The sequence below is a fragment of the Nelumbo lutea genome, chromosome 5 (genome assembly GCF_056320005.1).
Source record: "Nelumbo lutea isolate HS-2025 chromosome 5, American lotus-T2T, whole genome shotgun sequence".
NCBI classification, from domain to species: Eukaryota; Viridiplantae; Streptophyta; class Magnoliopsida; order Proteales; family Nelumbonaceae; genus Nelumbo; species Nelumbo lutea.
In genome coordinates, this window is record NC_142688.1 from 64,808,231 (window position 1) to 64,835,145 (window position 26,915).

At 40.0% G+C, this 26,915-nt stretch overlaps 1 protein-coding gene across 14 annotated transcripts in view; it reads right to left on the minus strand.

The window, feature by feature from the left end:
* Positions 1-351: 351 nt before the first annotated feature.
* Positions 352-26,915, minus strand: part of LOC148852736 (D-isomer specific 2-hydroxyacid dehydrogenase family protein) — a 56,956-nt gene continuing 30,392 nt past the window's right edge. For 7 of the 14 annotated variants that reach the window (XM_088943486.1, XM_088943488.1, XM_088943478.1 and 4 more), the window contains 2 exons: positions 21,365-21,577; positions 352-570 (listed from right to left, as the gene is read on the minus strand). In XM_088943486.1, coding sequence (XP_088799612.1) covers positions 502-570; positions 21,365-21,577 — 282 coding nt within the window. In that variant the 3' untranslated portion in view covers positions 352-501. Of the gene's footprint in view, positions 571-8,221; positions 8,515-21,364; positions 21,578-26,915 lie in introns of those variants that run through there. The other 7 variants (XM_088943482.1, XM_088943483.1, XM_088943481.1 and 4 more) reach the window with 1 other exon arrangement.

The following is a 26,915-nucleotide window of genomic DNA, read 5'->3' on the forward strand; positions in this document are numbered from 1 at the left end:
CCCAACTTTCCATATGTCCATGTTGATGTGGGATTCTTCACAAGGCCTTGTGTGCGGACTACCTCCTACACGGTTCAAGTATCAATATAATCAAATTAACAAGGGGAGTTGTCAATAAAATTTGAGAGAACTCTGGCCACCATCCACGTATGACAACCTCTACCATCAAGAACAGTTAAACCATTATGCTCATGCCTTTCGGCAGTGCAATCGTTGCATGGAGTTATTATGGACTAACTTGTCATGCAAGGAATGCTTTGTGGACAAAAGCCTGTTGAACGTAGACAGTCATGTTCTTATACTCCTTCAATCAGTGTAGTCTAAGTTTCTTACCCATCAGGCACGTGAACATCAGAAACGAGATTTTTCGTCAAATATCAGCTTGTAAATTGCAATACAAAATTCATTTAAGTTCAGTGCAGTCCAAATAGTATGTCTTAATATGAATGGATAATTAAGCAAATTTTCTTCCTGCAACAGACCTTGTACAATTTTTCTTTTTCAATTGACAGCATCGATTCCTGTCAATGGTTTCCCAGCGTGCAGTTGAAGGGCAACATCACCAATCACCTGCAAACACCAAATTGAGAGAATTACGAAGGAAGTGGCTGGAACCCACTATTGCTGGTCGATTCTAGGGGGTTTCGTCCAAACAAATCACTAACTGTATTGGGTTCCACATTCCAAGATGGTTTCTGATGCAGGAGACAGAATAAAATTTGAAAACTTTTTTAATTTTTTATTCGGTCTTGCATTACTACATAATAAGAGTATTTTGGTTATTTTATAAATTTTATGGGGTCTGACCAAATAGTCCTTATTGAATCATTATTGAAGTTACAGAATCCTAGGTAAAGTGGATAAGGAGTGAATTTTCCTCGGGCTAAAGTTTACAAGTGGCATAATTCTAATTTTGGCTGATACTGGAGAGTCTACATATGTTCATTGTTCTCAAAGCATGGATGTTATACTGCAGTGAACTTTTATACAATTATGCTTAGTGAGGGATTCCTACAAACCCTAGAATGATTCCCTTCTTTTCAATCTTTCACTACAAACTTTAGCATATATGTCAACCATCAAAAACATAGTGATTCTTACTTTAACAACGTTCATTCAACAAAGGTTGAGAATCTAGATAAATTTCTCCTTTTGCATCAAAAGTTGAAACTCTCATTTCAGCAATTTTAGTTTTTACCAAACCATCTCCAAATGTCCTCGTATAGAATTGACCAGCATAGGTCTTTATCACCTTTCATCTTCACAGAAATACACCTAGAACCATGGTTTTAAAAGGCAGTGAGATGAGGCACTGATGTGTATGCCTCAAGGCAATGCAAAGTCCAAAGGCCTGAACTTAACAGTTTTCTCTACAAGGTCTAAGGCCAAGGCCTCAAGTTCAGCGAGGTATGCACCCCACAGCTTTCAGCCTCAAGTTAGTGAGAAATGCCTCATGTAATTAATCTATTAAAAATAGAAAAAGGAAAGAAATATAATATCTTCCAAAATTTCAGGAAACTTAATTATTTAGTTTTTACCAATAAATCAAAAAATCTCTCCTAATCTCTTTCTGAACCCAAAATATCTTTGTTTTTCTCCTAGTTATAGAATATAGAGCCCACCAATCTTAAAACTAAAAATGGTAGTTTTTTGTTTAAATAGGTATAATAAAATAAAATTACCTATACAATGAAAAACTGAGCAAAATTGTCAATCTCTTTTTACCCACTGTCACAATATTTTGCAGCAACGAAGTTGAATGAAAATATACAATTTAATTATTGTCAATCTATTTTTCGTTATATTATTTTTATTAAAAAATATTAATAAAATTAGATTACATAGAAATGAACTAGAATATACATAGATAGATAGAGAGAGAGAGAGAGAGAGAGAGAGAGAAAGAGAGATGGATGGATAGATAGATAGATAGATAGATTATAAGGAAATATATAATTTAAATATAAAAGAAATAAATTGTGGCCAAAATAGATAAAAAGGTAAAATAAATTTAGTTTCAACATTGAGTAGCGGATTAATGTTACCATGATTTTAAAAGAAAAGAAAAAATGGAGATGATGATCGACAAGTATAATTTAATTGGTTGGCTGAACTGGAGGAGAATTTTGGTTGCATGATATATCGTTTACTAATTAGAATGAGTATAGTTGAACACATGAAGTTCACAGGTCCTGATTAAAGTGAGAAAGATGGTAAATACTGATCATGGCAAAAAGAAAGGCAATAAAGAAGAATATCTAGTTTCTTTTGCAAGATTATGATGGTCAATATACGGTCACCAAATTGCATTGTGAACATTAGACTTCGATTTTTCCAAATTGTGAAAGAGACAAACAGGAAGAATTGTTCTCTTTAAATGGATTAATAAAGAGAACAGTAGCTGTAAACCCAGGGCAGTTACCATTGAAGACCTAAAAGTCACAGATTGATATTTAAAAAAAAAAAATCAAACAATTGAAAGACAGATTTCCAAGTTGCACAAGTAGATAAAACCAGTCAAAATGAAGGAGAGGATGGGCCAGCAAAATTTACAGGAGACAATGAAGAATTTGTATATTTCATAGAAAGGATGAGATATCAGAAATGCAACTCAAGAAAATCCAGGGGAAAAAAGAGTTTGGTATGACTACCATAGCCCTAATTTACTTAAAAGCAAATATCAATTGTATCTGGGAAAGAATCGTGCCATCAAAATGTTTTGAGAAAATGACTCAACAGGTTAATGCTGCTAATGCAAAGGGGATGGATATATAAGTTATGAGATCCTGCAGCTCATATAAACAGGCAACCTGTTTAAAGACTTTTTTATCCTAATAACAGACCTTAAGCAAGTGATAAATTTAGGAAGTCAATTCTTATTAGTCAGCCAACCATTTCTAGCAGACACCATAGGGAAACAAAATAAAAATAAATGATACCAAAATGACATTTGAGTTATACCGAAAAGTTGAGATATCTAGCTTAAGCCAGTTATAGAATACACAGAAAAATTCATGGTAGAAAAAAAAAAAAGGAAGATAAACAAATCATTAGAAGATTTGAAGCTAAAAATCAGAATCCAAGAATCCCAAGAATATACTAGGAAGAGAAATAACGTGCAGAAATTCCTTGTGCTTTTTCAATACAAAAAATCATGTGGTATACCCACTGTATGAGAAAGACTTCAGAAAAGCCAGATGCCCACCAAAGCTACAAATGGAATGTGAGGCCTTTTTGGCAAGAAAAGAAAAAATCCTTCAGAATTTCAAAGAAAAAACAATGAATTAAATGTTCACTCCTTTAACTAATTTTATTATAGTATACTTAAATATGCCCCAATAAAAATGCTTAACAAGAATCCACCTGAAAGAACGAAGGAATATACCCAAGTAGTAAAAGAAAATCAAAAGGTGAAAACTTTACTATGTCTAAATATTATTCACCCAGAATCCCAGATGCACGTATGATAATTGAAACCGATGTGTTTGACATAGATCATGGAGGAATCCTTAAACAAGTGATTATTCGATGTGTTTGACAGGGCTTCTCAGCTTACCGATATGTCTACCAAAAATTCAACTGAGAGAAACTCCGCTCCCAGCAATGGAGAAGAATCGACAAAGGTATGTTCCCCTTTCCCTCTTCTTCTTCGACTGAAAGGCCATAGTCAAGACTCACCTATCACCGTGTTCTCCTTTCTCATCAATATGTGTCGTTCTATACCGTGTTCAGGTATAATCAACCACCATTTCTCATGTTTTTTTTTCAGATTTCATTGATGCATAAGGTTTTAATGGTACTGATGCATAGATTTCTAGCATAATGAATTTATAATGTAAATTTTGATCTGTAGCTTTATTTGCCTTCATCACCTCACCATTGTTTACCTCTGTTTAAGCCAATGCTCATCTGTGGATATTTGTTTGCTATTTTCAAGTTTGGTAAATAAACATAGTTCCTTTGAGCAATTATTGTGTTTGTTTTTTGTTCTTTGTTTTTTTTATCGTGTTTTCTATTATAAGAGACAATTATCTACTGTATATTATAAAAGACGACTAGACGACATTCATCATTTCTATCAAATGGCCAATCATTACAGCTCACCTCTCTTAACCTTCTTTCAATTCCAAAACCTCAAAACAGGGCCATCATACATGCATCTGGAGTCAGCTGATAATCTTCAAAAAGAATGTGGTTCATCCATTATTAAATATCATTGTTCCTGACCATTTTATGACCTAAACTTTTACTGTAAGCTCCTTCTACTTCTATCACCAAACCTGGGCTCTGGTTCAATTCAAAAGTGTTAGAAGACTGAGTCACAGTGGTGATTAGGTGCGCCTAGGCTCACAAACGAGCTGCATTTTAGGGAAGGTGCAGCAGTTTCAAAAGGCACATGCCTGGTATGCCTAAACATGCACCTGATGTGCCTTGTGCCTTAGCCCAGGAGTGCGCCTTTTGACAATTTTACAAGAATCCCCTATTTGCTTATGTTGTTCATTCATTCCTCTAAATAAAATATATCCTTAAAAGGCAATTAAAATTATAAAATTGTTATTTTTTTGTGAGAAAATTAAGAATTTAAGTCCATAACATGGACTTGTCGGGCTGGCCTAGAGGGGCATGGCATAAAGGCGGATCGTAGAATCAGGAATTTAATATGTTTTACATCACATTAGCTACTTGAAGTAATGCAATTGAGGAAAAGAAAGAGATTGTGGGTTTTAAATGCTTGGAAATGTTTTATATGTTTGATTTTATTTTTAAATATTCACTTGAATATGCTTTACAAGTTATGTTCATGTATTTTAATTTTAAATAATAGGTTTTTAAAGCATTTATTTAAAATTTAAGTTTATATTAATATTATGTTTAAATTTTTTTGCATCTTATGGCATTTTTTTTTATTTTTTTGACATTTTTTTATGTTTTAGCATTTTTTGTATCTTTGCGCCTTGCTTCAAAAAAGTGCTTGCCTCTCCTTTTTTGCACCTTGCACTTTTAAAACATCGAGTCACAAATATTATTATATTACATTCATACAGCTCAAATTATTTTGTTCAATAGCTTCTGTAAGTAAGGTGGCAAGGCAAGTAAAGGATGAATGGATGATCTCCTTGAAGGACGAAGAAAGGATCGATCTTGGGTCAAGGTCGCAGAGAGGCTTAGTTCTCTAGAGGAAAACAGGTTAAGGGATTTCAGCTATGAATTTCAAACTTCTCGTGTGTCCCGCGACTCGTCTCTTCTCCTCTTTAAAAAGGTGATCCCAAGGCTACAAAGAGAAAAGTCCAAAGGAGAACTCCTCTGAGGAAAGGGGATCTTTGTCCATTAGGATTTCGCCACCTATCCAACGAGATCCTCTGCGAATAAAATTTCCTTTCTCTTGAGGATTCTCACATAGCACGTGTTGGCCACCTGTCAAAGAGAAGATCTTAGTTTGGCTAACGTGTTTGTTTTCAGGCCTGAGATATCAAAGGAGAGGAAGAGAGGAAGAAGAGGAAGAAGAGGAAGAGAGAAGAACGTTTTAGATTCAAAACTTAGAGTTGGCGGCTCCAGCTCTCTTTTCTTTTTATATTAGGGCGACCCAGCTTAAAACAAAATGATGTGCAAAATTACAAGATTGCCCCTACGGCACTAAAGATTAGAAAAATATAAAAAACTGCTAAGAGAACTAGCAAATTTCAACACTCCCCTCAAGTTGGGGCATAGATATCAATCATGCCCAACTTGTCACATAAATCATTGTGCCACGGATGATGTAACCCCTTGGTAAAGGTGTCTACAAGTTGATCTGTGGAGCTGACAAATGGAGTGCACACTTCCCCATTTACAATTTTTTCCCTTATAAAGTGCTTGTCAACCTCAATATGTTTAGTTCTATCATGAAGTACCGGGTTGGCAGCAATGTTGATAGCAGCTTTGTTATCACAATACAAGGATATGGGGCCATCAACAGGAAGTCCCAACTCATTCAACAAGTTCTTTATCCACATAACTTCAGCTACTCCATGGGACATTGCTCTATATTCAGCTTCAGCACTAGACATTGCCACAACATTATGTTTCTTGCTTCTCCACGTGACTAGGTTTCCTCCCACAAAGGTACAATACCCACTAGTAGACTTTTTGTTATCAAATGATCCGGCCCAATCAGCATCGGTATACACCAACCTTCAAGTGATCATTCTTCTGGAAAAGTAAACCAGCCCCTGGAAACTTCTTTAGGTACCTGAGGATTCTATAAGCTGCCTCCAAGTGTGTAGTCTTAGGAGCATGCATGAATTGGCTAAGAACACCCATAGCATAAGCAATGTCCAGCCGTGTAATAGACAAATATAATAATCTGCCCACAAGTCTCTGGAATTATTTCACATCCTTGATAGTCTCACCCTAACAATCACCCAATCTGTGGTTTGGATCAATGGGGGAGTAGCAGGCTTGACTCCAAGTTTTCCTGTATCCTGTAATAAATCTAGGGTGTATTTTCTTTGAGAAGTGAAGATCCCCCTTTTTGAATGGGCCACTTCAATTCCAAGAAAATACTTCAAGGGACCTAGGTCTTTCACCTCAAACTGAGTGACTAGGAACTCCTTTAGTCTCTGAATTTCCATCTTCCAGACGCCTGTGATCAATATGTCGTCAACATACACTATCAAGGCTGCAATTTTTCCCTCTCCTTTTTTCAAAAATAATGTATGATCAGTCTAACACTATTTATAACCAATCTGTTGAATGGCTAGATGAAACTTGCTGAACCAAGCTCTCGATGATTGTTTTAGTCCATACAAGGACTTCTTTAACCTACACACATTTTTTTCATGGTCTTGAGCATAGGAGGCTGCACCATGTACACCTCCTCTTCAAGATCACCATTCAGGAAGGCATTTTTAATATCTAACTAGTGGAGATCCTAATCAAGGTTAGCAGCAAGAGAAAAAAGAACTCTAGTGGAATTCATCTTAGCAACCAGAGCAAATGTCTCTGCATAATCTACTCCATACACCTAAGTAAACCCTTTCGCCACCAATCGAGCTTTATACCTTTCTATTGTACCACCAGCCCTATGCTTTACTACAAAAACCCACAGGAAGATCCACTAATTCTCATGTACCACTTTTATGTAATGCATCAATTTCTTCTTTCATTGCATCTGTCTATTTAGTTACCGAAAGAGCTTCTGCCACATTTTTGGGGATAGGGACAATGTCAATGGAAGAGAGAAAAGCACGAAAAGATGATGAGATGTTCTCATAAAGATAATGTGGGAGATAGGATGTTTGTAGGGATGTCAAGGTCATTGGCGGAAAAAGAATAAATAGCAATACGATCAGAAATATCAACAGGAATAATGGTACCTAGTGGGATGGGACTTGTCCCTGGTGAATCTGATGATATTGGCGGTATAGTTTCAAGTTGATTCATAGCTTTTGAACCCGACTAGCCCTTGTGGCGACGGAGGAAGACACAGAACGGAGGAGGGTCGGGTAGAGGAGGTAGCACTTGAAATTATTTCTCCTCCACCATATTCTTCCCCTGAGGAGAAACTAGATAGAAAGGATCACTCTCAAAGAAAGACGCATCCATAGAAACATAGTATTTTCGAGAAACAGGATTGAAACAACAGTAACCCTTTTGAGAAGACGAATAGCCCAAGAAAACACAAGGGAGAGCACGTCAAGCTTACCACTGGTAGGACACAAGTTTTTAACAAAACAACAACAAACAAACACCCGAATGGGAATAGAGAAAAGGAGAGCTTTAGGGAATAGTAGTTGATGAGGGGCCTAGTATCCTAACACCCAAGATGGCATGCGGTTAATGAGATAGGCAGCACACAGCATCCAACCAAAAACGTTATGGAACACTCATATGGATGAGTAACCCACGAGCCACTTCAAGTAGATGGCGGTTTTTTCTTTCTGCAACACTATTTTGTTGAGGAGTTTTGACACAAGAGCTATGGTGGATAGACCCACACGAAGCAAAGAACTCTGTGAGATCACTGTGGAAGTATTCTTTGGCATTGTCAGACAGGAAAAATTGGATCTCGACCTGAAATTGGGTGAATATCATGTTTTGGAAGTCTTACAATTTTTTGTACTTCATCCCTGGACCGTACACCCATGTATATCAAGAATAGTCATCAATAAAAGTAATGAAATATTTATAGATAAGCTCAGATGGTAAAGTAACAGAGCCCCAAACATCAGAATAAACAATATGGAAAGGAAAATCAGATTTATTATTTCTTAAAGGAAAATGATTTCTACAATGTTTGCTCAACTGACAAGTTTGACATGTTAACTCAGACACTGACGTTGATTTAAATAAATTCGGAAGTAAGACTTTTAGCTACTCAAAAGATAAATGACCCAAACAACTATGCCATAAATAAACTTAACTCATACTAGACTGACTTATAGACTCAATGGCCGCAAGAATAGCTTTGTTCTCCAACATGTAGAGGTCATCCACCATACGACCTCTACCAATCATCTTCCCCGAGTCCAAATCCTATACAACACAAGAAGAAGGGAAAAAGGTCATTGAACAACTTAAAGAATTTGTAATGCTGCTGACAGAAAACAAGTTTATAGGTAATTTCGGGACATGTAATGCATTAGAAAGGGTAAGTCCAAAAGGAAGGGTTATGGTTCCTCGACCAGCTATGGTGGAAAAAGAACCATCAGCTAATCTCATTTTGTCCCCACCAAATAAAAGTTGATAGGACTAAAAACAATTTGACTTACCATTCATATGGTTTGAGGCTCTGGAGTCAATTATCCAAAGGGAGTCAGGGGAATGGGAAGACACATGGAAGGTTGTGGCAAGATTACCATTACCTGAAGTAGATGCAAAAGAAGTTGAGGCAGGAGGAGCAGAATCCATCTAACGGATTGCTCTCGCGTACAGATCCAAGTGGTCACGGAAAGAATTAATGATATCTTCTCGAGGATTGGCAATGGATGGGTGGTCCTAGTGAATAGCAGTAGATGACAGAGGCTCTTGAGAGGCCAACTTTGTTGTATTAAACCATTTTTGACTTTGTTGTCCCGGCTTCTTATTCTGATCTGATTTCTTACTCAGCTCTTGGGCCCACTTTGGCTTTCCATGGAGGTCCCAACAAGTATCTCAGGTATGTCTAGCCTTCTGGCAATGAGTACACCACAAATTATCCTTATCATCCACTTTCTTTCGGGAGTCACCCTTCTTAAAGGAATTGTTGCTTCCTGCACCTATACTCCCTTTAGCCACTAAGGCAATCTGCTCCCCCTCAGAGCTATTCATCACATTGCACCTACTCTCTTCGGACTGTACTAGAGCATACACTTATTGCACTGAAGGAAGATCTTTATTTCCTAATATCAAAACTCTTAGGGACTCATATATGGGGTTCAGCCCCAAGAGAAAGGCAAAGACCCGTTGTTGGGAAACTAGAGCCTTGTAGGCTTTAGCATCAGTATCACACTTCCAATCAATGTTCTGGTAGTGATCAGTTCCTTCCAGATTGAGGTCAAATCTGAATAGTAGGCTGAGAGGGTCCTCTCCCCTTGCTTACAAGTAGATGAGGCAGCTTGCAACTAGTATATTTTGGCATAGTGGCATTGCTCTAAATAGGTAGATTTTTCCTGCTCCCAAATCTCAACAGCTATTTCAGCCCACATGAAAGTCTTCCTGACTGGAGGCAACATAGACAGTAACAACCATGACATCACCATGCCGTTTTCCTGGTCCCACCTATCATGTTCTGCCCCCTGAGACTTTGGTTCTTTAGTTTTACCATTAATATAGCCTACCTTTCCCCTGGCTGTTATGTATAGTTTGATTCCTCTTGACCATTCTAGGTAGTTAAGACCATCAAATGGTATCACAGCATTGGGAAAACTCGTGTCAAATCCCCCACTGACTCCACCTTGACTTGGGGACCCATCAGACAGAATAGAATCTTCAGAAAACATATTATAAGATTTAGGTTTCCAGATCAGGTCTGTTCAGAAAAGGTTACAGTTCAGCCACTGTTCAATTTCAGTTCAGTCACAATTCAGTTTACAGTTCAGCCACTGTTCAATTTCAGTTCAGTCAGTTCAGTCCCCAGTTCAGTCACAGTTCAGTCCCCAGTTCAGTCGAAGTTCAAACTATAATTCAGTTCAGTCCCCAGTTCAGTCAAAGTTCAAACCCTAATTCAGTTCAGCCACAGTTCAGTCATGGTTCAGCCACAGTTACAGTTCAGTCCCCAATTCTACAGTTCAGTCACAGCCACAGTTACAGTTCAGTCAAGGTAGACGACCACTGTCTTATAGTTACAGGTCATTTTGACCTACACCACCGCCCAGTTGACTAGGTAAAAAAAATAGGACCACACGATCCAAAGTGCAAGGGAACTTAGCAGATTCAGGTCATCTAAACCTCCAAAAAACACTTACCTAGCTACAAGAGAGGATCACTCGATCCTCAGAAGATAGATTTATCTTCGCAGCATCAGATTCTTCCTTCCTTTTAGGGGTTTCTTGGCACAGCTCCATAGTTTTCAGCCAGTGGAACACCCCTAAAAGTATTAGATCTAATAAGTTTTCTAGGGTTCTTTCCTTGTCTGAAAATATTTGTAAGTTTCTTTCTTCCCATAGGGACCAACACCCGCCCTAATGCTTCTCCACATAATCTTCTCTTTCTTCTTCGGCCATATGAAAAAAGAAGAGAACAAGCTTTCGACGCTCCCAGGGAGAATCCAAATACTCCTGAAGAGGGAAAAAGCCCACTCCCATACTGTTTTAGCAACTGAGCAAGTAACCATAAGGTGGTAACCAGTTTCCCCATCAGCTTTACAGAGAGTACACCTATTAATAAGTAAACAAGAGTTGGGTCTCTTTTTCTGAAGCAGGTCATTTGTGTTAATTCTTTCCAGAAAAGTTTCCCAACAAAAACTACCAACCCGAGGAGGAATGGGCTTACTCCAAATTTCCTTAACCGGGAAGGACAACCCAATAGGATCAAAAGGCTGAGCTAATGTTTCAAAAAACGAAGCACAAGAGAAAATACCAGAGGAAGGAATCCAAAATCTGGTGTCCTCCTTATTAGTGTCCAAGAAAACATTTTCAAGGATGACTAACAAAGGCATGATGTAGCCCAAGTTTGTATCCCTAATTGCCCTTCTCAGACCTAGGTTCCACCCAAAACCAAAAGGAGAGTCTGAAAGGCTTAGCAAGGATGATATGGGTTCGATTTTCAAATCTGATAAAGCATACAAAGAGGGAAATTGGTCCATCAAATTAAGACCATACCTGATCCAAGGGGAGAAAACCGGAAGCAAATCATGAATAGCTTTCCAAGGAGAGGCAAGCCCTTGCCAAAATTCCAGGTTCCCAACCATTGTCTTCCAACCCAAGTATGCTAGCTACAATCTTTGTCCACAATTTGTCTCTTTCCAATGGAAACCTCCATAACCATTTCCCCAACAATGCCATGTTCTTTTTACTAATATTCCCAATCCCAAGACCTCCTAGCTTTTTACATCTAGTTACCACCTCCCAACTCACCATATGATCCCTCTTTTCCTCTCCAGGCTCCCACAAGAAATCCCTCATTAATGTTTCCAAAATGTTAGAAACTTTTGTGGGGATCTTAAACACTAACAGGAAGTAAACAGGTAGGTTAGCTAGGGTAGATCTAATCAAAGTGATTTTCCCCCCAAGAAAAGATAATTTTTTCTCCAAGAAGCAAGTCATTTTTCAAATCTCTCCACCACCAGGTTCCGAAAGCTTTCCTTCTTAGGATTATCCCCTAAGGGGAGGCCTAAGTAATGAAGGGATAGGATATCCATCACATGGACGCCCAAAGATTGCGGAATAAGGGGCGAATTTCAAAAATTTTTCTCTCTCTTCAACTGGGAATCGCATTCCCTATTTAGAAAATCATATTTTCAATGATCATTCTTGAACCATAAACTGAACCAAATCTGAACCAAAAGGAGTAGGAGAGGATGTACCTGATACAGAGAAACAGTATCTCCCAATAGAGGTGTTCACGCCCAATGAAGGATCCAAAATCTGCTCCCACTGAAGACGGCACAGTGCAGGATGGAGCAGAATCAGCAGTGTTCTTCCAAAAGAACTTGACCCTTCGCAAAAATCAACAGGATGGCTTGTGAATACAGCTCCAGTCAATCTTTTCCCCAAAAGATTGGTATCAAGATCAAATCTTGATTACTCCTGTAGAGAGTAGGAGATTGAACTGCTGGAGGCAGCGGCTACAGGAAGGAAGCGGTAAGAGAGTATTCGCAGGGTGCAGAATTCTCTCTCCTTGTGATTTCAGCTCTGAAGACAAGAATGTGTTCGTTGCATGTCCAAAGGGTGCCGCCCCCTCCTCCTTTTATAGACTTAAAGGGATCAGCTCCTAATCCCATTAGGAGTTACTGATCCAAATCATATTTGGATTAGAAGTCCCTTTAAGTGATAAGGGATAACCTTTATCTTATCTACAGATCAGATCAGCCATCTCCTAATCTAATTAGGAGGCTTCCAGATCTAAATATTATTTAGATCTTGGACTCTCTAGGTGGATAGGGTCTGGGCCCAATCCTATCAGCTGATCCATCTCAGATTTCGCCCCTTTAATTGACTGGTCAAACCAGCCCAACTCGAAATGGGCTTAAGGCCCACTAAAGGTTATGTATTCACTTAGCCTCCCAAACTTTTGCCTAGTTGGGCTTCCTTGTATGGAGTGGGACCCAAACACTGATCTACATATCAGCCACATGGGTTCGGCCCAGCCTTTGTTACGAGGCCTGGTCGAATACACTGTTATGGACAGTGCACCCCCTGAAACCCATCTCATGGGCTCTATGGGCCCAACACTTACCCTAAGTGGTCCCTGGGCCAAGCCACCTTGTAACACCCAGGGACTGGGGGCAGATGCAAGATTAGCCCATCAGGTATTATCATCAATGGTCTTACACTTAACCTCTCAGCCCATAATGATCATACACTGCCCGACAAGAGAGGACCTCTCCCTCGGCTGCAAGGAACAGTGTTGCACTCTCTACTTGTATGGATCCCGGGAATTAAAACCTTTTGCAAATCATTTCGAAACCATAATATATATACTTTCATATCTCGTATAAAATATATTTTGCAAAACAAATCTCAATGTACGAAATCGGCTGCCGGCAGTCTTGGTTTCCATCAGTGAAAATGCATCACCGATCATTACCTTTGTCCGACAAAGGGGCTGATCCTGTCACTATGATCACCCACTCAGATGAATTCTCAAACTGTCCCAACATACCCAAGTTTTGACCCCCGCTAAGAATCTCACTGATTGGTATATCAAAAACAGCCCAATCCGACACCTAGTGCAGTATCATAATCGAGTCTAGGGGTCGGGTGTAACTTTCCAGTTTTGCCCATCAATCTCCAAGGTCTAGGGCAATACTGGAAATCTGGTGCAATTCAAAGATTCAATTAATCCTACACTGTATGTGCCTAGGGTCTCACCCTGGTAGCTGAGACAGGCCACCCCAACCGACTTGGTGGCACCACAGTGTCAGCCTTGTCAGGATAGGTCTCCCCAGACTGACCCACCGGCTGTGAACATTCTAAACTAACACGAGTCCCATTAAGTGTCCAGTTTAAGGGTATTACACAGAAACATACCAAGGGAACATGAATCAAATATGCACTTTTATTCATTTACAATAAACTCATAAAGTACATCATCTTGATTGAAGCTAAGGGTATACAAAACTGTCTAACAAGTAAATCATAGGCCAATCCGATGTTGCACAACCTAAGACGCCTACATATTCACTGAGCTCCCTCTCCTTCAAATTCACACCCAAGTTCACCTTGAAATTAGACACCTACTCAAAGAATTGTATTGCCAATTTTATGTCCCCACCTTCACAAAACAAGATTGTGTCATCTGCAAACTACGAATGTGTAAGTGGTACCTCCTCCCTTCCTAATCTCCAACCTTTTATTAAATTCCTCGAGTCTGCTCAATGGATCAATCACTCAAGGACATCAGCAACGATAGTGAAAAGAAAAGGGGAAAGTGGATCTCCTTGTCCACCATAGTTCCATTCACCAAAATAGAATAGTGGAAACTCCTATCACAGCTCCAAATCCATTTACACCACCTGTCTCCAAATACAAAACTTTTCAACACCTCCAACAGGTAAGACCAAACAACCATGTCATAAGCCTTCTCCAAGTCCAGTTTGCAAACCACTCCTTTCTTCTTGGATTTCCTAAATCTCTCCAGACTCTCATTTGCAATCAAGATTTGATCGGTAATCTGTCTTCCCTTCACAAAAGCACCTTGGTTAGGTGCAATAATGGTAGGAAGAACCTTCTTTACCTTAGAGACAACACTTCTGCAATTATTTTATACAAAATGTTCACCAGACTAATAGGTCTAAAGTCCCTTGGTTGTGATGCCTCTTTGTTCTCTGGTACCAAAGCAATGAATGTGAAATTCAAACCCTAGTTACTTATTCCCCTTCTGTGGAACTCCTCGAACACTGAGCCATGATCCTTCTCCACAATATCCCAACAATCCTGATAAAAAGCCATTTTGAAACCATCTGGAGTTGGAGCTTTTGTTCTATTCATTGAAAACACTGCTCCCTTTATCTCCTCCAGCTCAAATCTCTTTTCTAACCACACTTTGTTTTCTGTATTAGAGTCGGCCAATCCAAACCCTCCAACCAAATCCTTTCATTTAAAAGTCTTCTAAAAATAGACTTGAAATGACTTACAAAGGCCTCTGATATTTCTATTAGGTGGGATATGACTGCTCCTTCAACTTCCAATTTTGAGATGAAGTTATTCTTTCTCCTACCATTTGCCACTGAATGGAAAAATCTAGTGTTTCTATCCCCTCCTTTAACCATTTACACCTAGATGTCTGTCTCCAACTTATTTCCTCCTTAAGCAATAAATCCTCTATTTACCTCCTTAAACTCCATCTCCTCCCCCTGTCTTCATCTCCAAAAAATCCCCTTTCTTCCTTCATATCCAATTCCTCTATCTACTCCAGCAAGATCTGTTTCCTTTCCTCCACTCTCCCAAACTCCAACCTGTTCCACTCCTTTATTTGGGATTTTAAGAATTGAAGCTTTTTGTGGAACCTCATTCCTTTCCACTGTACTGGTGGATTAAAATGCTCCCACCACTCCCTGATTTTCTCAATGAAGCCCAGATGGATCAACCACTTGTTTTCAAACATGAAAGGGGCAAGACCATCACCTCTCATTTCCTCCTTACACATCACTATAGGTCAATGTTTCGAGGTAAGTCTAGGAAGTGCCCTAGATGTTAAATTACCCCAATGTTCCTCCCAATCTATAGAAAATAGAACCTATCAAGTTTAGAGCATATTGGACTTGATTGAAGGTTGGACCAGGTGAAGGTATTATTTAGGAGTGGAAATTCTTTAAGCTCAAAAGCATCCATGAACTAATTGAATTTCCTCATACTTGTCACTCTCTGTCTAGAGTTGTTGGTTTCCTCTATGAATCTCACTACATTAAAATCCCCTCCCACACACCATGGTCCTTCCCAAAGGCCCCTAATATCACTCAATTCTTCCCACAATTTCTTTCTCTTCCTATAGCCATTGGGGCCATAAACATTTGCTAGTACCCATTCAAAACCATCTTCCACCCACCTAAACTTTAAAGAAACAAAATGATCACCTATTAACTCCTCCATTCCTATTAGCACATCTTCTTTCCATAATGTCACAATCCCACCTGAGGACCCCCACGACGGAGCAACTGCCTACTTAATCCCCCTAGCTCTCCAGACACTTCTTGCCCATCTGTAATCAAAATCCATTCTCTTCCTAGCACTACCCACCCCCCTCACATTCTAACTTAGGATTCTCATTTCAACTTTGTAAAAACAACCCTACCACCACCAAAATCTATTTAATCCCTTTCCTTTTGTTCCCTCTCACCCCAAACTTCTTATACCCCTCAATATCTCTTTTTAATCTCTCAACTTCACTCAATTTTCTTTCTTAATCTTACTATCCTCCTTTTTTGGTAGAAATGCTTTTAAATCATTTGGGTTCTTCGGTTTACACCCCAGCTTTCCCACAAATTCTGCTATTGAATCTTCCCTACAAGTTTCTTCTTTTTCTAGTTTTCCGATCTCTCCAATCCTAATCCTCTCCTCATTCCTTATTTCATTATCTCCACCAGGATGTTAGACAACGTATGCCCTTAGCTCCAATCACCTTGATGTACATTATGACATTTATTGTAAATGAATAAAGCACATATTTGATTCATGTTATATTGGTGTGTTTCTATGGACACTTATGAGACTTGTGTTAGTTTAGAATCTTCACAGTCGTTGGATAAATCTCCCTAGATTTATCCTACCAAGGCTGACACCGATTTACTGCCAAATTGGTTGGGGTGGCTTGTCTCAGCTACCAGGGTGAGACTTGAGGTACATGTAGTCTAGGTTTTCTTGAAATCCTGAACCAGACCAAATTCTAGTATTGCCCTGGACCTTGGAGATAGATGGGAAAAACTAGAATATTACACCTAACCCCTAGACTCGATTATAGTACTGCACTAGGTGTCGGATTGGGCTATCTTTGATATGCCAATTAGTGAGATCTTTAGAGGAGGTCAAAACCTAGGTATGTTGGGGCAGTCCAATAATTCACCTAAGTGGGTGATCATAGTGACAGGATCAGCCCCTTTGTCGGACAAAGTGAATGGTCGGGGAATGCCCTCTCTTTGATGGAAACCTAAACTGTCTGCAGTTGATTTCAAACTTGTTGAAATTTGTTTTGCAAAATATATTTACATAGAGACATACATATATATTATGGTTTCACAAAATGTTTGCAAAAGGTTTTAATTCCCAGGATCTATGTGAGTAGAGAGTGCGACACTGTACCTTGCAGTCGAGGGAGAGGTCCTCTCTTGTCGAGTAGTGTTTGATCATTATGGGCTGAGAGGTTAAGTGTAAGACCATTTAAGGATAATAAACTAGATGGGCTAATCTCACATTTGCCCCCAGTCCTTGGGCCTTCACAAAATGGGTGGACCCAAGGACCATTTAATGTAAATGTTGGGCCCATTAAGAGCCAATACTGATGGACTCAGGGGTTCACTGTATTCAACAGTGAATTCGGCCAAGCCTTGTAAAAAAGGCTAGGCTGAACCCATGTGGCTTATGTGGAGATCAACGATAGGGTCCCATTAGAGCCCATACTAATGGACTTAGGGGTTCACGGTATTCAACAATGAATTCAGCCAGGCCTTATAACAAAGGCTAGGCTGAACCCAGGTGGATTATGTGGAGATCAATGATCCACGCCATACAAAGAGAGCCAAGCTAGCCAACATTAAAAGGAAGTGAGCCTGAAAGCTTAATGGACCTAAAGCCCATTACGAACTAGGTTAATTTGATTAATTAAATAGGGGGCGAATCTAGGTATGGATTAGCAGATAAGGATAAGAGGATAACTCTTATCCACTTAAAGAGTCCAGATCCAAATAGAGATTTGGATCAAGAAACTTCTAATTTGATTAGGAGTAGTTGATCTTTATCTACAAATAAGATAAGGGATTATCCTTATCACTTAAAGAGTTCAGATCCAAATAAAGATTTGGATCAAGAAACTCCTAATCAAATTAGGAGATTGACTCATTAAGGTCTACATAAAGGAGGAGGGCGAACTAGAATAAACACCTACAGTTTGACTGCTTTTTGCTTTCGATTCTCTCTCTCTCTACTCTTGCCACCCTACCCTGTTTGATCTCCACCTCTTGGATTGATCAAGATTGGATCTTGATATTGTTTCTTGGTAGAAGAAACAATCTTGAAGCTGTGCTCACTACCCTACACAATTCTTGCTGAAGAATTGGGGTTCTTTCTAAAGAATCCAATTGTTGATCTTGCCTTACCCTAAGTTGTATCATCTTCAGTGGAAGAAAGATTTGGTACCCTCTTTGGGCGTGAACACCTACGTTGGGAGGAGCTTTTTGCATGGATTTCGTATCAGGTATTCCTCTCCCTAGTCTTGGTTACAGATTTGGTCTGGTTTGTTTCAAGAACGAACCTTGAAAAATGTAGTTTTTCTAAATCAGGGAATAGGATCCCCGTAAGGGATAAAGAAATTTTTGAACTTTTGCCCAACCACCTGCATGGTTCGGCCATCCATATGATGAATCTCCCTTCCCTTCACAAGAACCCTTTCTGCCCCATTTGTACCCTCCCTTTGCAATTCATTCCTCTCTAATTCACCCATTATTCTCTCAATGATTCCCCACATCCTTTTATCCCTGCATGTTATTCCCACTACTTTCTCCCCTCCCTTCTCCCCTAGTATCTTCATTGTGGCTTCCTGTCCATGGACCTCTAACTCTTGGTTAGGAAGGGAATCTGGAACAAGGGACATGAAATACTCATCAGTAGCAAAAACTGAATTGACAGAATTGATAGAGTTGACAGAGTTACCTGATTTTGACTGAGGGTTGTAAGAAAGGGGCAAATGAGGGTGGTTGGTTTTCAATCACTATAAATAACAGCTGGAGCTTTCTATCTCCTCGGTTTGGAGGGAACTATTCCCCATCAAATGGTCTACACAAAGACCTCCCTTACCCAATTGTTCACCCCTCTGTAATGTACCCTTGTTCAGTTCTGGGTTAGCTTAAGCTATCTCCTTTTCAGCTGCTTGCACGGCACTAAAACTTGGTAAAGGCTTGTCCGTTTTTGGGCTTTGGACCACCCTGTTCGTGTTCACCAGAACCACCAAGTTTTTCTTTTGTACTCCCACCGTATCTCCAAGAAAAAGATGCTCCAAGTTTAATGTCTCTCTGTTTTGACCTTCATGGAGTCCCTCTTCCAAACTATCAATACTTGCAATCTCTTCTGAACTCCCTTCTACATCACTCTCTGAGCTGCAACTTATCCACCCTTGGTCTTCCTCCTCTCTTTCTTCTATTTTGTCTCTAATGTAGCGTGGGTTTGGGCGACCAACTACACTAAAAGCCAACTCGTCAATGTCCAGTCGATAGGTCCAACATTAAGGGCGCTTTCCTCTTTTTGTTTGTGTTGTGACTCATTCAGTTCGGCCAACCCTTTCCTGGAAGAAGATGGACGAAAGTTTTCGTCTACTACCTCTCTTAGCCTCTCCCACCCCACGTGACACCTTAAGTCGTCACGTGGTCCACTAATGGTGGCATGTGGTCCAAGAATTGGTAACCCCCTGCGACTGTTCATTCTCCTCTTCTACTCTATCACGCGCAGCAGGTTTCTTCACCATTCCCCGGGGTGCCACATGTGCTCCATCCTACAACCTCACTATCGTCTCCTACCTCTATTCGTCTTCCCCAAAGAGACGCCTCAACTTCCGTGTCAGCCAAACCCTGTACCAGGCACCATCTGAGAGTATGTCAAACGAACGAGGCAGGTTCTCCAGCTTAATCCCTATGACTTTGATCTCCAAAGCACGCAAGCTTCTCAGGTTTAGCTCCAATAGAAACACCCCCTAGGGCTCTGACAATTTTTCCTAAGGTCAGTTCGTTCCAGAGATTAAAGGGAAGCCCTATTAGTTTGATCAGGAGGATGTCGTCCTTTTGCTCTACTTCATTGCAAATAGGAACCCAGTTTTGAATTTGTATTAGTCCTCCATCTACTTGGACTGTATTGAAACTCAGTTTCTCGTCGCCCGCATCAAGGATGGCTTTCTTCTCAGCAAACGGCAATAAGACAGCATCGCCTTCTTAAGACCAGTCTTTCCGCAACTGTGTCTAAGACTTTCGTCCAATCCCTTACAGTCCTATCTGTCGTTAATACCATTCTATGTTCCCATTTGCCTCTCCCTTCTTCAAGTGCTATCTTCCAATGTCCAGTTGAACTTGCTACCATGATTTCTTAACGAGATAGGCTTTGCTTCTTGCTAGTCTCCAGAGTACCACGGTTCATTGGAACATTTTCACACAGCTTGTTATCAGTTTCTTCTGCAGCCTTCCTCTCAATTTCCAAGAGAAACGCTTGAAGATTATTGGTGAAGGAAACATAGCCTTGTCCTCTTTGTCTTTCCGGTATGCAAATCATCTGTTTTTTGTTAGTGCCAAAGTGCTATGTTACCATGATAAACCATCCTCTCCCATTCCTTCTCAGTACTGTTTCATAGCTCTTCCCACAATAGACCATTGAGTTTTTCCAGCCTTTCAACCAGTAACATGCTTCCTCTGGTATGAGTATCGTTGCCTTACTACCTTCTCTGATTTTCAAATATGCCTTACCTATTGTCCATCCCTGCTCGAATAAGAAATGTTTAGCTTCAATAACCACCTCCAACCTCCACTTCCCTGTCGGCCTGAAGTTTCTCTCCTCTCGTTCCATCCAATCCATCTTTTATTAATGTCTAGCTTTTGAAAAGATCTTTCAAAAAAATTGCAACCAAATGGTCTTTGGTCTTTGGTCTTTGAAGACCTACCTATGAAAGCTCATTAATCTTTTGAGGTCTTGAAACAAGAATATTGAAATCATTTTGGGAATTCTCTCCTGGTGTGAAATAATTCTGTTACTACATTCAACTACATGTTAATTCCTGCTTGTGTTCCATCACCTATGATATCCAAATACTTGGACAAGGGTATTCAGCTATTTAAATTATATCCAACACTTGAATACATCTATGTACTTGCCATATCTGGGTAACAAAGTCCACTAGTATATTAAATCTAACAATAACCTTCACTTAATTTTCAACTACTTTATAGTAATACTTATCATTAAAAACCAAGTCCAAGATTATTCAAATTCAATTTCTTTGCTTACATTCCATTAACCAATTGCTCCGTCATTCAACATCTACCCAAATCTGTGCCCATCTTAGCATATATATCTCTCTCGAAGTGTTATTTTGCATGTGATATTAACTCCTAATGCTGTGTTTGGTTGCAGTATTGTACTAGTACAAATGCATGCGAGTGCAAATGAAAAGAATGCAAATTCTGGTTTAATTTTGTTTTGGATTTTCCTTTATTCTGTTTCCAGACTTATTTTATTTCATTTGTAATGCAATCAAATAAAATAAGGAAAATTTTGAAACAAAAATAAATCAAAATTTGCACCCAAATCATTTGCACTACCATAGTTTTGCATCAGTGCAAATTTATTTGCACTGCAACCAAACACAGCCTAAATAACTGTTATATATAGCTGGCTCACTTCCAATTTCCAACAGTGCAATAGAAAACGTCTAAACAAATATAAAATGGCATTGCTATCATTATTACCATAATGCCATAATATAATATTGGTCACTCAACCATAAATAAATTCAACAGAACACCAAGTAAATCTGTAAGATGATTGACTAAAGATACCTTAGCCATGGCTCTGTAGGAATATTCTGTAACCCCAGCAACATGAGGTGTAATTAGGACATTCTGGAACTTCGAAATTGGATCATCAGGATCAAACGGCTCAGTCCAAGCAACATCAATGCCTAAGCCACCCAAGCGTCCTGATTCTAGGTGATCAGCAACAGCTTCATAATCTAGAAGTCCTCCTCGAGCAATATTTACCAAAAGAGCCCCCTTGAAAACGATAGAAAAATATGGCAAGAGATGCATTAAGGTTTGATGACAATATCTACTGGGCATCTTTACTATTGACACGAAACAAAATCTCTTAATGAGAAACAGTAGAATTTTTTAAGATAAATGTTGCTCATTAACAAATTATTGAATGTATTAAAAACTTGAAGAGAACCTTTGCATGATCTGGAGCTCATGTGTGAAGTGACAGTTACATTGCTAAATAGATTAAATAATCTATTTCAAATTTTTTGTCATTTCTTAACTATAGAGCTTAGAGCATTTTAATTCCAATATGTTGATTTTTTTATGAATAACGGTGTAATTATATTATGTGCCTTAAAAAGAAGCCCCATACATGCCAGCTTTGACAGTAGGGGAAGTACAAAGAAACAGCATAAGCTGACCATAAACAGATACATGAAAATAAACAATTTCAAGCTACAATTGTGCCCCAGGCCCTGGTATTCCCCGAATACATCCTGGCCAACACTCCGGCTCAAGCTATCAGTTAGGGTGTTAGCCAATCTACGGAACCACCTTAACAAGCAATTCAGGCTACATCGAATTGATTTGGTTTCCCTAAACAATGCTTCAAATATCCATACTGGTTCCTCTTCAGTGTTTAGCCAAAGTTAACTACTTGGCAATCCCCTTCAGTTAGGACATTTCTCCAACTCTGCAAAGCCAACAGCTTTAGTCTTGGATTAAAACCAACACCATTGCTCTCAAAGCGTTCCTATAGCTAATAGAGAGCAAGAAACTCAATACAATGATGCCTCCTCTATCATCCCTTACCACCCTTCCCATGCCAGTCACCAGGATTGCCTAAACAACAACCACAAAAGTTGAGTTTCAACCAACCTGTCTCAGGGGGGCACCAACTGATTACACTTTGTGATCTGCTTGATGCACTCGCAATGATGTCCCAACCATCCTCCCATGTTAGAACCCAATGGGTAATCTTTACTTATGATTAATTCTGTTATCAAGTGTCCCAACTCTGGTTCTTGTTTTCAAACACTCCTGCATTTCTCTCTTCCCAAATACTCCACAAGTCTGCAGATTTCCCCAATAAGTCCTCTAAGAACAAATCCATAACATACTGTGGTGCGGCCCAGATTTTCCCAAAAAGAGCAAAGAAATGACTCCATACTTGGTTGGTAAAGTGACAACAAGACAGGAATAAACACATTCTCTATCATTGAGACAGAATGCACAAATCTGGGGATAAGAACCATGTTTTGCTTTTTATTTTAAGTTTGTCACAGATATTGATGATATGAAGAGAGGCTTCCCAACAAAATACCATGACTTTTATGGAGGAGGGACCAACCCACAAGGCTTTCCAAGGAAAAGGGGAGAAGCAATTTGAAGAAAGAAGAAATTGAGAATACACTGTTATGACATGGAACCCACACTCTTTCATCTGCCTCAGAAAAAGAAACAAGGACAAGGAAATGGATAAAGCTCACTGACTCAACATCTTCTCTTTCAAGTAATCCTCTTCTCAAACCCAAATCCCAAGAAAAATTGCCATCACTAAGGGATACAACATCTGCAATAAATTTGTTTTTATACAAAGATTATACAGCCTCGGGTACAAAATGCAAAGAAGTGAATCACTGTGCGTGGTGCTCCCACGTGAGAAGGGGCAATGTTGTCGTTTCGTGTGAAATTTATAACCTCCAGCTCCAAGCCCTAGTCCAAAACTTCATTTGGTCGAGCTTCTACCACTGCAAACCTAGGGAGCCGCAAGTTGAGGCTGCACAATTGGACGGTTGTCTCCGATGACTTTTTCGGCGAGAATGGCGTACTCAGGTAAGGTATGTTATGTTTCCATTTCCAACGAGAATAACTATTTCTTGTGGCTCGTTTATTTCCAAGTAAAAATGTGTTAATGGGCAATCTGTTCAGTATTCCCGAACCATGTCTTTCTTCTCTAATATTTTGAGAAGAACCACGTTTATTTCTATGTAAAAATGTGTTTATGGGCAATCTTTTCAGTATTCCCGAACCATGTTTTTCTTGTCTAATTTTTTTTAGAAGAACCATGTTATTTCTCTATAAAAATGTGTAAAACTATCTTGCCATTGTTTGTGTTGCATTGATCGTTTGTAGTGACATAATTTTTCCCTTATCTAAGGGAAAGGTAGGCTAAAAATAGGGGATTCCTTAATAGGTGGATAGTGCTGACTATTGAATTTTAGACTTAATGGGGATAAATTTTATAAGAAACAGTTTTTATATCCAAACATCGTTTCTATTTCTGTAGAAAAAAATCTGTTCTCGAAGAACAATTTGCCAAATGCCTCTGTTATTCGTGGAGAGCAAGAACTAAAATTCTTGTTCTAGCACAGGAATTTCTAAAAGAACAAAAACAAGTGGGAATATTGCCAAATAGGGCCTAAAAAACTTGATCATTTGTTTGCTTCTAGTAGTTTACCAATTTCTACTATTCTCTTAAGAATGTCAATAAAGCACGTATTACTTGTTGTTTGTGCAAGAGCCATATTTTACCCTTTCATTCTCATTCTAAGCATGCAACAGTTCCTTTTTATTTAATACATAGTGATGTGTCGTCGTCTTCAGTTATTTCTAAATTGGGATACAAGTATTTTGTGACCCGGTTTACTTGGGTTTTCTTTCTCTGCAAGAAATCCGAGGTCCACCTTACATTCAGATTACAACCAGATTTGTTTAAGATCCATCCTGTAAGTACAAGATGTCACAAAAGTGCCCACAAAAACAACTGCCATGATGCCCCTTGTGTAGGTACACGTCGTTCACCATCACCGCAATAGCAATGAAGGTACTAAACCAATGCAACAGAGACACCGGCAACGAGTACACAACCCAAGACGAACTTGCGATCAGCTCAAAGCCAACACAGACCTACGATGAGCTCAAAGCCACCACAGACCTGCGATGAGCTCAAAGCCATTGCAAATTGGCAATGAACGAAAATACAATGACCAGCCAGTAATAGGAGACCCACAAAAGGAAGTAGCACATGTGTATTATGAGAATCCTCAAACGAAAAGAAAATTTCATTCTAGAGATATCTCACAAGACACATGGCAAACCCTTAGCAATGTCCCCTTGAAAACTGACACCAAATCAATGATCCCCTTTCCAAATGGGAATAAAATTCTTTTGGCTCCTTCATTTCAGGGCCTCGAGATCTCTCACTATAAAGGGAGGCATGAATCATAACGAACAAACGACACTGTCGATAGAATCCCTTAGCCTACCCTTGCTTCCAACCTTCCTTCGTCCTTCAAGGAGACCACCACACCACTCACATTAGAGTCTCTAATTTATCTCTTGATCATGAATTATGGCCGCCCGCATGATTAACCTTTCCCATGTCCCTGAATAACAACCCAACGACCAGGAGAACGTCATCCCAAAAGCCGGAAACCAGATTGATCAGGAATCCGCTGAACAGGCTGACATCGAGATCCTAGCCAATAAGGTGTACAACTTCGAGACCCGCTTTGACCGGTTGGAGCCGATGTAGGCCGAGATGAGGAACACCCTACAACTACTTTTGCAAAAGACAACAGCAGCCGAATATTCCCCATTCACGACTGTCAGCCCCTCTGTGCCTGCCCTTGCTAACCACCCCGAAAACCTAAATCCTAGAACAATTGAACATCCTACCAGAACCAACCCCACGCGTGTACCAGACAGCGTAGAAAACCCATTCACCATCATTGAACAGCCCTGTGTGGTCTAGGGCTTAATGGAGGAGAGCCACAACCAAGCCCAATCTACGCTCGTGCTCTAGAAGCCCTACTCCGACTGTATTCTATACAGGTTGTATCCCTCTGGCTACGTTCCTCCTCAAAGTGGCCACACTACGATGGACAGAAGAGAAGCCCACAAGAGCATGTCAATAAGTTCAAAGACGCATTAGGATCATTCGCCCTGGATGGAGATCTGAAGATTTAGGAGTTCTCCAAATCTTTGACTGGACCGGCGTACACATGGTTCGTCAATTTAAATGCGGGGAGTATTGACTCATGGGTGGAATTGGCAAAGAAATTCCCGTACAAGTGGTTCACCCTTGAACGGAGGTTGACAATGGCGGACCTGTGCAACACAAAGCAGCATGTTGGAGACCTTCTAGCTTGTGTCATTCGGTTCCAGAAACTAACACATGCGGTCTTTGACGAGCATGCAACAAAGAAGAGTTTCATGGAACAGTGTGTACAGGGGATGCACCCGGCCTACAGAATAAGGATCGAGAACGTTGAAGTTGAGACCTTTTAGCCAGTCATGGAAGTGCACAGAGAACAGCGCGCACTGTCATAAACACCACATCTCAACCAGTTTCAATAGCATCGCAGTATGTGAGAAAGGAAGCATATGCCGTCGACCGCAGATCTCGGAACACTAGGGGGTCTAACCAAGGGGGTTATGATCATGAACAAGCTAGTGGAGGATCGTGTGATCAACCTACCACCACCACCACCCGGAGTAGACCCCAAGAAAGAAAGTCCTGGGGAGAGGTGGTGCAACTACAATCAGTCGTCGAACCATGATCTAATGGATTGTTTCACCCCCCGATATCTTTTCATATAGAAGGTGAAGTTAGATAATTTTGTTAAGAGAAAGTCGATTCAAGTCGAGATCAACCCCCTCCCTACACATCCCCAAGGGACTAGTATAAATGTAGTAGGAACATCGGGAGGCAACCATGCCGACATGTTGATCCAATGGTTCAAGCAGAGCCCACATTTACAATTGTTCCTCAGTAAAGAGGGGGCTAGTGCTGCGACACGACTACTTGCCATCAAGGCACTAGCAAAGGCCTTCAGGAGGGCACTCGAACCTCATCACATGGACAGGTTCCATGTAGAATTTACCCTAGACGACATGTTGGCCACAAAACCCATCACAATTGGCCTCTATACATCATAGCCAAGATAGGGGGATATGAGATGTGGCGCTCATTTGTTGACCAAGGAAGCTCCATGAATTTGATCTCCCTCCGCACCCTAAGTTTACGAACATACAGAAAGAGACTGTTAGAGAGCTACCAATGAAGGTCACGGACTTCAACATAAATTCGTCTATCACAGAAGGGTCGATTGAGTTGCCAGTGGCTATTGGACTGTTCTGCATCAACCAAGAGTTCTAGAAGAATAGCATACCACACCCTATTGGGGCAACTCCTGATACATGGCTTGGTGCTGGTCCAGGTGTGTACAGGTAACTGATGAAAATTGGGAGAGCTATTATACAATTGTAGAGGAATACGAGGACGTTGACACCCCGATTACGAAGAAGGCCATCCCAGAGATATGATTTATTTTATTACTGCGTAATA